Here is a 16082-nt window from a genome sequence, read left to right on the forward strand (position 1 = left end):
CTGCACTGTAGCAAGCCTGTGAAACACTGGCAGCCTCTCTCTCTCTCTCTCGCTCTCTCTCTCTCTCTCTCCCTCTCTTTCTCTGTCGCTGTCCCTCTCCCTCTCTGTCTCTGTCTCTCTCCCTCTGTCTCTGTCTCTCTCTCTCCCTCTCTTTCTCTTTCTCTGTCTCTGTCTCTCTCTCTCTCTCTCTCTCTCTCTCTCTCTCTCTCTCTCCCTCTCTTTCTCTGTCTCTGTCTATGTCTTTGTCTCTCCCTCTCCCTCTCCCTCTCCCTCTCTCTGTTTTTTGGGGTTGGGTAAAACCTAAAGGCACCTTACATACCTGCGCTCTGATTGGTGGAGGCCTGGGCCAATCAGAGCAGCCAGTTCATAGCACTTTCTGGGGGTGTTAGAATCAGGAGGCAGACGTTCGCTCGAGTGATAATGCCGCTGTCACTTTTTGCTCTCCCCCCTCTCTGTCTCCCTCTCCCCCCTCTCTGTCTCCCTCTCCCCCTCTCTGTCTCCCTCTCCCCCTCTCTGTCTCCCTCTCCCCCCTCTCTGTCTCCCTCTCCCCCCTCTCTGTCTCCCTCTCCCCCCTCTCTTCCCTCTTTCCTCTGTTTCTACCATCAGTGGATCTCTCTCTCTTGCTCTTTCTCTCTCTTTTGCTCTATTTAAGTGTTTTTAATCTTCCCTCTTACCTTCTGTTTCTGACAGCACAGTATCATATAATAGTCAGAATTTTCTCAGTTTCCCATTTCGAATACTTATTTCTTACTTTGTGTGTGTGTGTTCATTTTAGTGTTCATTTTCACACTTTTGTGGTGTCTTTATGCATCCACTCTCAGAGGGAATTTCATACTGTGTGAAATTGTTAAAAGGTTTCTGTAACTCTATACAGAGTAGAAAATTAACACTGGCTCTGTGAAATTCACTCTACACTGGAGTGGACTAATAGGCATTTCACACTCGCTGTAGTGAACTAATTAGTATTTCACTCTACTTTGTATTGAAATAAAATGCACTCACTCTACTGTGTGGTGAATAATCACACAATTTCATGCTACAGTGGAGTGAAATATAATGAAATGGTTTATGGTGTAAAGTTGCACATTCCCCATTTACCACCCATAACTGTATTTGTTAGTGACAAAGATATGGTTGTTGATTTTTTTCTTTTAATTTTACCAAGTGAGTTCCTAGGCGAATGTTATCATTAAAATGAAACTCTATGACAATATACATTACATATATCATAAGGTCTTTGATAGCCTAGTTTTTTCCTAACTCAGTGGTGTTAGGAAAGTCCTGGTTTACAGTTCACATCAGACCTGCAAGTCACGTTATGCTGGCTTGCAAAGTAATGTGTAATTCCTATTGGAATCCAGACAGTTAGGATATCCAACCATTTTTTATTCACCCACAACCCCCATTCAGAATGACTGTCGGGATAGTGGAACTTGATTAAGGTGACTACCTAAAACATTTAAAATGCAACAACCATTTCAGTAACAGGTGCAATAAATCTAACTAACTGATTGGATTCATGTAGGAAAAAGTATGTCATTAATCATTCTGTGGTTACCATGGCAATGTGAGGTAGCCTAGGCAGAGAGCTCTTTATATATTTTATTTTTATTTTATTGTTTATATGTGTTGTTGTTTTTTGCTTTATTGAATCAACTTTTTTTGTTCTTGATAACTTGTTAATAGATGAACTGAAATATCTGGTGGAGCTCCACGGAATTGCAGGACTGATAATGGCAGGTCAGTTTATATTTCGCTTGGCTAGCTAATATGATCTGAATGATGTTCAACAGCATTGGCTTTTTAGCCTCCTGCCCCAGTTCCTAGAGGGAAGTGGACTGCGGCGTGAGGGGAGGCAGAGGCTCGCTTCATCTAGGGCTTTTCTGTACAACTGCTGAGGTGTGGTGGTCTTACTGGCGCTTTTACAGTCGCCAAAGCATCGCCCAGGTGGGTACATTTCAGTAGTGGATGATCTAGCCTACCAATGGAGGTGGAGCTGTGACTACCGAAGACAACGAGGTGCCCATTGAGGAACATCTGTCTGTCAGATGTCTCTACCTTCCTGCCTGGCTCTACCATCTATGCTCCCTCCTCTCAAGATACATTCTTTTATATTTGTTTTGTTAAATTGTTTTTGGTTTATTTATTTTTTAAAGCGACTTTGATGTTCTACTTGGTATGAAAAGAGTATATAAAATATATATGTATTATTATTTTATCTTTGTGTAGCATAAGATTAATCAATCAATGTACACGCAAAAACATAGATATTAAAAACAATCCTAAAAAATCTACATGCAGAAGAGCATGCTGGGAAATATGATAATGCTGGGTGTGGTTTTGACCCTCCACAGTGTAAAACAATAACTCTGGTTATTAACAGCAACAATAGGGGTTATTGTATACCGCTGAGTGTTATTTTCACTCGTACAGAGTGAATTTAACTTCTGAATCAAGACTAGAAATGTAACACTGAAAAATCAACACTGGACAATTTACTGTGTAGTCATACTGAATGTACATGTAGCGTAGTAGAATTGTGTGGACAGAACAATGGAAAGAAAAGAGAGGTAGAGATGGGATGGTGAATGACAGCTTGAAAGGCTGGTGGAGGGGATGGACGAAGGGGAGGTGAGATTGAGATAAATGCAAACTGATGAGGGATTAAGGGATAAGGTGGATGAACTGGTATGGCAGAATTAAAGAAGAGGTTGACAACGGTGTGACAGGCAGAGGTACTGGAGATTCATTCCTCTCTATAATTATTGTTCTCTGATGGGAAATACTGACATCAATGTCCTGCCTTCATCAAGTAAATTATTACATTTACGGCATTGTAATACATGCACACCCATTGTGTTCAATCAACCATTTACTAACAAACAATGTTCCCAAATCCCTCACGAATCCGCCATCTGACCCCTATTGTGATTCAGCATGGAGTAGTCCATCTCTGAGTCAGACCCTTTCTCACTTTGATGTGGCCAAAACGCATCAGTAAATTTTTTTTTTATATAGCTGGGCAAGGGGACAGGGTGTCTGTCTATAGTGTGTGTGTGTGTGTGTGTGTGTGTGTCTGTCTCTGTGGAGGCTATAGGGTTTCCTTATTAGTAGAGTCAGTTTGAATAATGCAGGTAGGGTTGTTGTTGTGGCCAATGGTCCAGGTGCTAATGGAGCTGTCTCTGGGCCGAGGGACAGACACTGTACGACTTTAATGGATGTCACCATGAGAGCCTGAAACCATACCTCTGGGCTCAGGTGACAAAGCAGGGAGATTTTTTTTGTGTGTTTGTACTGTGTGTGTGTGCATATCTGTGTGTGTGGTTTCACAGGAGTTTTAAGTAGGTCTGTGGTAGTCAAAACATTTTCTCAGCAGGTTATTGTCATGCAAAAGACTGCCAGCCTCACGGTAATTTACCGTTAATTAACATAAATATGTTTATCACCTCCACACATACAAGCCAGATACAAGCCGTTGACGTGTGCCTTTGGAACATCAAGATTAAACAATGTCTAATAAGGGCCTCCCGAGTGGTACAGCCATCTATGGCACTGCATAGCAGAGGCATCACTACAGACCTGGGTTCGATCACAACTGGCCGGGTTAGGGGAGGGTTTGGCTGGGGGGGCTTTACTTGGCTCGTCGTGTTCTAGCGACTCCTTGTTGCGGGCCAGGTGCCTGCAGGCTGACCTTGGTTGTGAGTTGAACAGTGTTTCCTCCGACACATTGGTGCTTCTGGGCTAAGTGGGCGGCTGTTAAGAAGCTTGGTTTGGCGGGTCATGTTTCGGAGAACATATGACTCTACCTTCGCCTCCCGAGCCCGTTGGGGAGTTGCAGCAATGACACACAAACAAAAACGGGGAGAAAAAGGGGGTCAAATACAAAAAATATATAATAGTAAATAAAATAATAATAATAATAAATACATGAAAAATTTCTAATAAATATATGTAATATATACCATCACAATAAATCTATTATTTATTTAGGCAGGTTTAAAAAAAAAAAACATGATATAAAGAAAATGTATTTCAGAAGAACAGAATATGACTTGGCTTACTGCATTGCGCCATGCCATAGGCTGCAGGCTTGTTCAATAAGCAGACAAGATATGCTTATACACTGTAAGTCCTGTGCAAATATTTTATATTATATAGTGGCTATGTTGAGAGTAAAAGTGATCATTTGAAACAGGTCCTATAAACTAGATGTAGAGTTATTTGGCAGGTTTAGTTGAGAATGATAAAAACCTTAGAATGTCTTAGAAATCAAAACATATATGGGCTACATAATATAATTATAGATTATTGATGATTTGAGAAAGTCGCCAAAAAAGCTTGTGCTCTGTTCCTTAACTCAGCTTTCACATGGGATTGCATATAGAAATGTCTGGATTTATAACAAAATAATTATTATTTTACTCCACACATCAACCACTGTTTCAGGAGCATGCACCCTCTCGCTGCATGACAAGTGATATTCCTGTAGCTAAAGGTAATACAGTGGGGCAAAAAAGTCTTTAGTCAGCCACCAATTGTGCAAGTTCTCCCACTTAAAAAGATGAGAGAGGCGCAGTGGTTAAGGGCGCTGTACTGCAGCGCCAGCTGTGCCATCAGAGTCCCTGGGTTCGCGCCCAGGCTCTGTCGTAACCGGCCGCGACCGGGAGGTCCGTGGGGCGACGCACAATTGGCCTAGCGTCGTCCGGGTTAGGGAGGGATTGGTCAGTAGGGATCTCCTTGTCTCATCGCGCACCAGCGACTCCTGTGGCGGGCCGGGCGCAGTGCGCGCTAGCCAAGGTTGCCAGGTGCACGGTGTAGCCTCCGACACATTGGTGCGGCTGGCTTCCGGGTTGGATGCGTGCTGTGTTAAGAAGAGGATGCATGACATTCAGCCTTCGTCTCTCCCGAGCCCATACGGGAGTTGTAGCAATGAGACAAGATAGTAGCTACTACAACAATTGGATACCACGAAATTGGGGAGAAAAAGGGGTAAAATTAAAAAAATAAAAAAAAGATGAGAGAGGCCTGTAATTTTCATCATAGGTACACTTCAACTATGACAGACAGAATGAGAAAAAATCCAGAAAATCACATTGTTAGGAATTTTAATGAATTTATTTGCAAATTATGGTGGAAAATAAGTATTTGGTCACCTACAAACAAGCAAGATTTCTGGCTCTCACAGACCTGTAACTTCTTCTTTAAGAGTGTCATACTCTCTGTCCTCCACTCGTTACCTGTATTAATGGCACCTGTTTGAACTTGTTATCAGTATAAAAGACACCTGTCCACAACCTCAAACAGTCACACTCCAAACTCCACTATGGCCAAGACCAAAGAGCTGTCAAAGGACACCAGAAACAAAATTGTAGACCTGCACCAGGCTGGGAAGACTGAATCTGCAATAGGTAAGCAGCTTGGTTTGAAGAAATCAACTGTGGGAGCAATTATTAGGAAATGGAAGACAAAACAAGACCACTGAAAATCTTCCTCGATCACAAGAACCTAGTGAATGACCTGCATAGAGCTGGGACCAAAGTAACAAAGCCTACCATCAGTAACACACTATGCCACCAGGGACTCAAATCCTGCAGTGCCAGACGTGCCCCCCTGCTTAAACCAGTACATGTCCAGGCCCGTCTGAGGTTTGTTAGAGAGTATTTGGATGATCCAGAAGAAGATTGGGAGAATGTCATATGGTCAGATGAAACCAAAATATTACTTTTTTGTAAAAACTCAACTCGTTGTGTTTGAGGACAAAGAATGCTGAGTTGCATCCAAAAAACGTTTGACCTCTGTCATTGCCAACAAAGGGTATATAACAAAGTATTGAGATAAACTTTTGTTATTGACCAAATACTTATTTTCCACCATCATTTGCAAATAAATAAATTACAAATCCTACAATGTGATTTTCTGGATTTGTTTTTCTCATTTTGTCTGTCATAGTTGAAGTGTACCTATGATGAAAATGACAGGCCTCTCTCATCTTTTTAAGTGGGAGAACTTGCACAATTGGTGGCTGACTAAATACTTTTTTGTCCCACTGTATGTTAGCCTTTTAATGTTGGAAATATACAAAATGCCCTATTACTACACTATTCAAAATCAAATACAAATGATCTATAAGTGTAGACTAAATGAGTAAGACGCCCCGCACAGTCAATGAACCAACAGCACAGACTAGACCTATACGTTTTCTCCCAGACTCGTGGATAGAAAGGTTGGAGCGTAGCATAAGGTAACCAGTCCATTCAGTATGCATAATATTGCAGTCCACACTCGAAGGCCATTACTATAATTAGTTTAATTTTGGAGTATAGGCTAGACCGATTACGTACTTAATTAAGACTTAATTAAATCAGTTTTTTAAATGTTTTCTTTGTGTCTAATATGCGTTAGGCTATGCATTATATATCTGCACAATCATTATTTTAATAACGTTTTTGTTGTTGTTCGTGCTTGGGTTCATATATAGGCTTATGGGTATGCATAAACTCTAATACGCGAATGGGTGTTTTTAATTAATTAAATTAATCTTAGAAAGCGCTGTCCATTTTGTTGTGTTAGACTTTGTAACAACATTAACAATGCCCATGTTTTCCACTCAGTTTCAACTTGTTGTTGAACTTATTTTTTCTAATTGATGATCACAGTGAGGTGTTTTAACAGCACAATACTGTTTGGAGGATTATCGGTTTGATGTGATTTTTGATTTCATTTGCTTTGATGTCAGTCAGAGTGGTTAGAGAGACAATAGAGAGTACCAGGCCATTAGGACCTGATGGATGTTAGCAAGGTGGGTACTACCAACGCATGTCAAGAGTTCACAATTGTGATTACCATGACTTTCACGTGGAATTTGACTGTGGTCATGACTCGTGACTGCCGGTGTGGCGCTAAGATTGTCACCGCTACAGCCCTAGTTTTAAGATCGATGAGAGTGAGAAGTGAGGACTTGGGGTTTTCCGCAGTAAAATAATAAATAGGTAGCAAAAATAGCGACGCGTTGGAGTATCTAGACCCCAGCCCGAATGACTATCTCAGTCCAAAACGTTGTAAATTAAGTACATCTTGTGTCTTTGTTTTCATATAATGTCATCTCGAGTTGTTCAGGATTACCCAATTAAACCTTCGAAAATGTGTTATTGGATGCCTTGATATGGTTATCTATGTGTGCGTTACTCTTTTTACCATTAGCCTCTCTTTTTACTGTCTCTCTCTTTTTACTATCCCTCTCTCCTCACCATATCCCTCTCTCCAATTGCAGTGATAAAAGTCATAACCACGTGGACAAGCTTGTTAAACTCTAATTTTATCCCTGGTCGTAAACAGATGGTTCAGAAGAGCCGGACCAAATCTTAATCAAGACCTCATCTGACAACTAAAGCAACCTGGACTCAGGGGTTGACCTAACATAGTAAACGAAAATCCACACTCAAATTAGTATGATATGTTATGTCGGGTATGGTATGTATTAATTTGTGGATGTCCATTATCCATTTCGTATGATATGTTAAGAATTACAATTCAAATGATATGTTATGAATTACAATTTGCATGATACACTACATGACCTTAAGTATGTAGACACCTGCTTGTCGAACGTCTCATTCCAAAATCATGGGCATTAATATGGAGTTGGTTCCCCTTTTGCTGCTTCAGAAGCCTCCACTCTTCTGAGAAGGCTTTCAACTAGATGTTTGCTATGGGGACTTGCTTCCAGTCAGCCAAAATCATTATTGAGGTCGGGCACTGATGTTTGGTGATTAGGCCTGGCTCACAGTCGGCGTTCCAATTCATCCCAAAGGTGTTCAATGGGGTTGAGGACAGGCCTTTGTGCAGGCCAGTCAATTTCTTCCACACCAATCTCAACAAACCATTTCTGTATGGACCTCGCTTTGTGCACCGGGACACTGTCATGCTGAAACAGGAAAGTGCCTTCCCCAAACTGTTGCCACAAAGTTGGAAGCACAGAATCATATAGAATGTCATTGAATGCTGTCACATTAAGATTTCCCTTCACTGGAACTAAGAGGCCTAGCCATGAAAAACAGCCACAGACCATTATTCCTCCTCCATCAAACTTTACCGTTGGCACTATGCATTCGGCCAGGTAACATTAGCTAGGCTAGGGGTTAAGGTTAGGGTTAAGGTTAGGGTTAGGGTTAAGGTTAAGGTTAGGGTTAGGGTTAGGGTTAGGAATAGGGGAAGGGAGACCAAAAGTAGTAAGTAGTTGCAAGGTTTCTAATTTGCCAAAATGCTAAAGTTGTCCTTGAGACATTCGCGTTATACAGCCACCGATCCAACCCGACCAAACACCCACATTTTTGCCTTTTGTAACCATACCAAACTTAACATATCATACTAATTTGAGTGTCCGGTATTTTTGTTTACTATGACGTCTAGTCTATGAGACCAGGCTGACTAAAGACGTGTAATACAAGTGAACTATCTCCCAAGGCCTGACAACTCCACCACATGTCTTTGATCCAGAATGAGCCAGACCAAAGCTAATAAGTCCATCATAGCAATGCCTTTGAACACTACTCTGTCTGACCCACTAAGAATGCCATCAGTGCAATGGGGTTAATACACCGAGTAGGTATTATGAGCAGTGATAGAGCTACGCACCACACCTCAAGTCCAGTGCCACACACACTTGACCCTTATTTTACCAAGTCAGATGACATATATTTTACAGCAACGACCTGGGGTTAGTGTGGGGATGATTAGGTCGCTGGGGATGCTCCCGAATGGCGCAGTGGTCTAAGGCACGAGATCTCAGTGCAAGAGGCGTCATTACAGTCCCTGGCTCGAATCCAGATTGTATCACATCCGGCTGTGATTGGGAGTCCCATAGGGCGGTGCACAATTGACCCAGTGTTACCCGGTTTTGGCCAGGGTAGGCCATCATTGTAAATAAGAATTTGTTCTTAACTGACTTGGCTAGTTAAATAAAGGTTAAATAATTTTTTTTTTTTGAAATGTGGCCATGATTGTATGAGTACCAGATTGGGAATTTAGCCAGGACATCAGGGTTAACACCCCTACAATAAGTGCCATGGGATCTTTAGTGACCAGAGAGAGTCAGAACTCCTGTTTTAACATCCCAATCTGAAAGATTGCATGGCAATGTCCCTTTCACTGCACTGGGATCTATTGAGACTAGAGGGAAGTGTGCCCCCTACTGGACCTCCCGCACCACTTCCAACATCATCTGGTCTCCCATCCAGGGACCAACCCTGCTTAGCTTCAAGAAGAAAGCCAGCAGTGGGATGCAGGGTGGTACACACTCATCAACAAACTCACATACATACTGTATTTAAAACAAATATGCATACATCGATTCTTAGTTTAATAAATTCTTGCATACAACACTGTTTCAGCCTATATGCCAATTATCACCATGGGAACAGCCCTGAGATCACCCTGATGATCCTGTGACCCGGTAGGTGTGTGAAGCAGGTTCATGTCCCAATCTTCCCTCTATACACCATAGCACCTCGCCTCTTATAGAGTAGTAAGCTATTTTTATTGGTTAATCTTTTTTGTAGGCGAGTGTTAAATAACCGTTCGCTGTAGAGTTTACTCCCCCCTAGTGGTGTGTTTAGACCAGTGTCAGGCTTCTGTGTCACCATGGCACCCCCAGCCCATTTCCTGGGTTATAATAAGAGACAGACAGACAGAGAGACAGGAGGTTTAAATAGGTGTGACCAGATGGAGACCTGAAGTCACTGTAAGTAAATACAGACACAGAGAGCTAAACATATCTGCCTACTGTCCACACACAGTAAATAACACAGGACTAGGACATAACTTCTACATGACATACCCACATGATGTACTGTGGCATGGGCTTAGCCTGCTCTAAGAGAATGGCGAAACTGTTGAGAACTGCTTGTTCTGCTGAGCACTGTACAAGTGACTTTTCAAATGAAATCAAACCAGATATTTACACTATCAGAAATGTACTTTCAGCTGGTGACACATATTGATCTTTTGCTATGCTACAGACATGACATTAAAGTAGTTGACCATACATCTACAGTTCAAGGTGCATTACATAGGCTTATATGCACAATTATAAGTTACTTCCCATCTTCTGTATCTATTGCTCCCTCTCATAGACAAAACACACTGTAATTTCTGCTTTCACACAGGCACGTCTCCCTGCACAGTAAGTAGTGCTCTCAGAGCAATACTACAGCCAATGTCATCAGAGTATGTTGTGTAGATAGTGTTGGTAAGGCCACAACTTGGGGTTATTGTTATACAGGTGAACACAGTTCTTGACTAGGGTCGGTACACACCAGAACTGAGTTCCGGCACTTGATATAAAATATTGGTTTACAAATATTACAGAGTTCCGGCACCTAAATATAAACAGTACCTGCACCCAAAATGTGTACCGGTACCTATTTCAGTCCAAGTCAAGCGCTGGGTGTACAGACTGGTGATTCAGACATACCAAAAGGAGCCTTGTGTGGCGTGCTTCTACAATAGGTTATCCTAATTTGCTGTGAATGAGACTATGCTTAATTATGCTATCTCTTTCTCACACATTCTCTCTCCAATGTATCCCTCTCCGTATGCCAAATCTACACATATTGCAGGTGTTCTTGCAGGTGTAGCGAAATGCTTGTGTAAAAAACAAGTGTTTTTGTCATGTCCCTGTTAACCACAGAATCCTCTTCTCCCTGACTTGTTGTTAAGGGATGTGTTTCTTAGGTCTATAAGGTGGTCTATCCAAAACAGGTCTATCTCTGTCTGCCTCATCCCCCTCTCTTTACTTTTCTTCCTGCTTTTCTCAATGTGGTGATGAATGTAGAGTCTGCTAGAGAAAGGTGAGAATGAAGGCAGGTGTATTGTGGAAGTTCAGCCCTAAAGGGTTGCTTATGTCTCATCAAAGATTGACATTCTCAGAAATCACACACAAACAAGCATGCACGAACACACACACACACAGTCGCACAGTCGCACACACACACACACACACACACACACACACACACACACACACACTCTAACACTCTACTGTGTAAAACACACACCCGTGAGAAGGCCTGTCACAGTTACCAGACACTTTGAAAAATAACTCACTGCTCACAGATATCTCTCACTCTTGATTCTATAGACTATTATATGTGCCATAGCTATAGATTTGACCCCATAGCCTCATACATGATGTAAAATTGAAATATTATATTCGCATACCCATACTGTCACAGACAGGCTGTTGCCTGGACCATATTCCTCCAATACAAACTGCCAAACCACATATTGCTAAGTGTCAGTATATTGGTGAATGTACTACTGACAAATAATTGTGTCAGTATATTGGTGAATGTAGTATTGACAAATAACTGTCTCAGTATTGTGGTGAATGTAGTATTGACAAATAACTGTTTCAGTATTGTGGTGAATGTAGTATTGACAAATAACTGTCTCAGTATTGTGGTGAATGTAGTTTTGACAAATAACTGTCTCAGTATTGTGGTGAATGTAGTATTGACAAATAACTGTGTCAGTATTGTGGTGAATGTAGTTTTGACAAATAACTGTCTCAGTATTGTGGTGAATGTAGTATTTCAGTAACTTCAGGGGATAGTCAGAACAGCCATTCATTAAGGCAATCTAACCACAGTACCACACTTGGAATTGCTTTTAACTTACCAAGGCTAGGGTCATTACTGTATTTTACATTAAATAGTGTAACAGACCTTAGAAAATGTGACATCATAAAAGTTTTTAGGTAACGCTTGAACTCCTAGCCATAACATTTTATTACGATGTCATAAACATGTCGTAAAGCTTCATAGCATATGTCATAACTTGTCATAACTTGACAAATATAAATTATGGCAATGCTATGACATGTTATGACATGTGTTGTGACATATTGGGATATTTTCTAGCCTTATGATACTGATAATATTATGCAGTAAACAAAGATTAGTGCATAATAGTGTCAATATTTCCAATATTGAAGTGTGCTTACCTGAGCCCCACATTGGCAGCTCCTCTCCTCCTTGGTTGAATGGATCTAGTACTTCAAAATTGTACAGATTTCCCAGAATTAACCGGTATAAATGAGGAGAGAAAATGTTGTCCTCTTGCTCACAGAGGGATGAGAGAGAAGGAGCGAATCCAAGCAGATCCTATAGAATCGCACGTAACTATAGGAGAACATATGAATCACAATACTACAGAGAGCTTACCACATAATAACAAACACACAGAGTGAGTGAGAGAGAAAGGGAGAGTGAGAGAGAGATGAGAGAGACGTAGAGTGTACGCAGCCACGTGCGCACAGTAAAGCAGAGATCAAACACCAGGCTTATTCACACTCTCTCTCCCTCTCTTACCCTCACACTCTCTCTCCCTATTTCTGTCTCGCACTCGTTTTTGCCGTAACTCTATTCACTTACGTTTTCTTTTCCTCCCCTCTCTTACTCCCTCCCCTCTTTTTTACTCTCTCTCTCTCTCTCTCTCTCTCTCTCTCTCTCTCACAGCTTCCTTTCCTTTACTGTCACTATTTTTCCTCCTCTCTCTCTTCAATCCTTCCTTGCTTCCCCACCCCCGGAGAGAGAACGGAACAAGTGCACAAGATTCCAGCAGCTAATTCTGCTTCTTAAGACAGGGAACTTAATATGTGAGGACAACTGTGAGGACGGAGGGAGAGCAAGTGAGGAGGGGGGAGGGAGGGCGGAAGGAGGGAGCAGGGACAGAATGAAGGATGGCAAATTCAAAGAAGAGAAGTGGATAGAGGGAAGGAGGGGGGGAGTTAAAACTAAGAGTCATTGAAATTAGGGAGAGCGAAAGAGGGAGGGAAAAAGGAAGAGAGGGAGAGGATTTGGAGATAGAAAGAGAGAGAGAGAGAGAGAGAGAGAGAGAGAGAGAGAGGGTGTTGAGGGAGTGAGGGAAGTGAGATTGACAGATGAAAGCATAACACAGGGAGAGGAGTGTTTGTTTTGTTTGACTTAGAGATGAATTCACACACTAGTTTTAACTGCCTCCCAAATGAGCTCCTATGTCAGCCACACTAAAAGTTGTGAATGGCTGTGGCTCCATCGGGACCTGTGCATCATAACTAGACTTTACCAACATCCATCGTCACTGTAATTAATTGAACACACCATGGCGAGAGAAGAGGTAATACAAGTACCAGTCCATCTCAATGTCTCCTCTATGGCATCTAAGATTGTCATCTAAGCTTACAAAACTCCCCTAGATAATTCCTTGCCCCCACTACCTTAGACCAAAACAGAAGAGTCTTTTTAACACTTTCACACCCTGATCTGCTCATCATTTACGCTATTCCTTTTTTTGATGTTATTTTTATGGAATGGTCTGCCTCCCCATGTGAGAGACGCAGACTCGGTCTCAACCTTTAAGTCTTTATAGCCCACGAAGATCTTCGTGGGCTATACTCAGCCTTGTCTCAGGATTGTAAGTTGGTGGTTGAAGACATCCCTCTAGTGGTGTGGAGGCTGTGCTTTGGCAAAGTGGGTGGGGTTATATCCTACCTGTTTGTCCCTGTCCGGGGGTAGAGTCGGATGGGGCCACAGTGTCTCCCAATCCCTCCTGTCTCAGCCTCCAGTATTTATGCTGCAATAGTTTGTGTCGGGTGCTAGGGTCAGTCTGTTTTATCTGGTGTGTTTCTCCTGTCTTATCTGGTGTCCTGTGTGAATTTAAGTATGCTCTCTCTAATTCTCCCTTTCTCTTTTTCTTTCTTTCTTTCTTTCTTTCTTTCTTTTTTTCTCTTTTTCTTTCTTTCTCTCTCTCGGAGGACCTGAGCCCTAGGACCATGCCTCAGGACTACCTGGCCTGATGGCTTCGTGCTGTCCCCAGTCCACCTGGTCGTGCTGCTGCTCCAGTTTAAACTGTTCTGCCTGCGGCTATGGAACCCGGACCTGTTTACCGGACGTGCTGTTTTCAACTCTCTAGAGACAGCAAGAGCAGTAGAGATACTCTGAATGATCGGCTATGAAAAGCCAACTGACATTTACTCCTGAGGTGCTGACCTGTTGCACCCTATACAACCACTGTGATTATTATTATTTGACCCTGCTGGTCATCTATGAACATATGAACATCTTGGCCATGTTCTGTTATAATCGACACCAGGCACAGCCAGAAGAGGACTGACAACCCCTCATAGCCTGGTTCCTCTCTAGGTTTCTTCCTAGGTTCCGGCCTTTCTAGGGAGTTTTTCCTAGCCACCGTACACCTGCATTGCTTGCTGTTTGGGGTCTTAGGCTGGGTTTCTGTGACATCAGCTGATGTAAGAAGGGCTTTATAAATACATTTGATTGATTGATTGATTTGAGTTGTAGTTCATTTGGGGTAGAGTTGCTGTAATATAATGGGATCGCCTGCTGTTTTTTTTTATTAGATTATGTCATATGAAATGATACACTGATATGAAGACGAACACAGAACTCCTAATCCATAACAAGTTAACTCCTGATATTGCACCGACAGTAGTTTACAGGAAATGTAGATCCGATGTCATGAAATGTGCTTGCAGGGTGCCATATAAGAGAGGCAAGGGAGGAGGGGGTGGAGGGTGGAGGGTGGCGGAAGAGGGTGGAGGGTGGCGGAGGAGGGTGGAGAGGGAGTGAGATTGACGCATGGTGCAATGTCGAGTAAATGTCAGTCTAAATCTGATGTGCTAAATGGCCTTCTTAGAAGTCAGTTCTTCCCCTCTGCCCCTCTTCAGTGTCTTTTATCCTGCCAGTGAAATGACATGTGGATTGACTGGCATTAGATAACAGAGTATTGTATATCTCATTATTTATTGTAAGATGTTTAAGTGACATATTTAACACGAGGGCCAGTTTCCCACACACAGATTAAACCTAGGCCTGGACTAAAATGCCTGCTCAGTGGAAAAAGTTATTTGAAGTAGTTTTTTACTCCAGGACTAGGATTAACCTGCCCCCCAAAATGGCACTAAATATATCAGAATAGTAGTACTGTTGAGTTTAAGAATTAGTCATGCATGTATTTATGTGTATTAGTATTATTAGTATTATTCATTATTTAGTTGCCTGTAGGAGTTCCTAAGGATGAAGTAAAAGGGTATTTATGTGTATTAGTATTATTAGTATTATTCATTATTTAGTTGCCTGTAGGAGTTCCTAAGGATGAAGTAAAAGGGTATTTATGTGGATGTATATTCCAGGATTATGTCTGAGTGTTTGATGGAAGCAGTAAAAGCAGTAATGTGTCGGTCCTGTTAGGCTTGGCAGGGCCCCACGGTGTGAATACTGAGCAGGAGAGCGTCCATGTAAACTCATATCCATGTGTTCAGGCAGATCAGACAGCCGTCCTCTTCAAAGTTTATCCTGACCTATGGACACACACACACATTCATAAATCACAGACATGCACATGCATATGCTCTCGCTCTCTCTCTCTTTCTCTCACACACACACACACACACACACACACACACACACACACACACACACACACACACACACACACACACACACACACACACACACACACACACACACACCCTCTGGCCCCCTTCCATGGCAGGGTAGGGTTGGGGGACAGTAAGGAAGGGCAACAAACTGGAACAGTTAGCACATTTCACCATCTGAGAACGTTAGGATAGAGTTACAGGGGCACACACTCCCTATCTCTCCCTCCCATCCCCCTCACAGGCACTCCTTCTACTCCACACAGCTTGCTTGTCTGCCTCCTTTCTCTAATAAAATGTTTACAAGAATAGTGGTGGCTATTAAATATGGCAACTTAACGAAGGATGTCTTAGTTCTCCCTGACTGAGCTGCATTTGGCCCTTTATATATGTCTTTTATATGTCCCTGCATGACACCTATTGGTACCAGCATACCAACATGCCAAACGTCCAAGATGTTATTTCTTACACTTAGAAGTTGCCTTTTCTTTCTAATGAAACTGGTAAGTGGAAGTGTAATTCTTATGGCTGGAAATGACCAGGTGTAGGAAAACAAGTTTGGACAATATTTTGTCCAACACATGTTCAGAACCCAGCAATTTTTTTCTCACAAAACCTAAGCTTCTGGTTTAAAAAAAGTATATAT

The 16082-nt window shown here is 42.1% G+C and overlaps 1 protein-coding gene across 4 annotated transcripts in view; it reads right to left on the reverse strand.

Annotated features, from left to right (window-relative positions):
- LOC139371088 (zinc finger protein 385A-like) overlaps positions 1-12448 on the reverse strand; it is an 81700-nt gene extending 69252 nt beyond the window's left edge. Inside the window, exons 1-2 of one of the 4 annotated variants that reach the window (XM_071111151.1) lie at positions 12432-12448; positions 12002-12179 (exon numbers count right to left, since the gene is read on the reverse strand). In XM_071111151.1, coding sequence (XP_070967252.1) covers positions 12002-12014 — 13 coding nt within the window. In that variant the 5' untranslated portion in view covers positions 12015-12179; positions 12432-12448. Of the gene's footprint in view, positions 127-12001; positions 12404-12431 lie in introns of those variants that run through there. The other 3 variants (XM_071111150.1, XM_071111153.1, XM_071111152.1) reach the window with 3 other exon arrangements.
- Positions 12449-16082: the final 3634 nt, after the last annotated feature.

The sequence above is a fragment of the Oncorhynchus clarkii genome, chromosome 17, assembly GCF_045791955.1.
Source record: "Oncorhynchus clarkii lewisi isolate Uvic-CL-2024 chromosome 17, UVic_Ocla_1.0, whole genome shotgun sequence".
Classification (NCBI taxonomy): domain Eukaryota; kingdom Metazoa; phylum Chordata; class Actinopteri; order Salmoniformes; family Salmonidae; genus Oncorhynchus; species Oncorhynchus clarkii.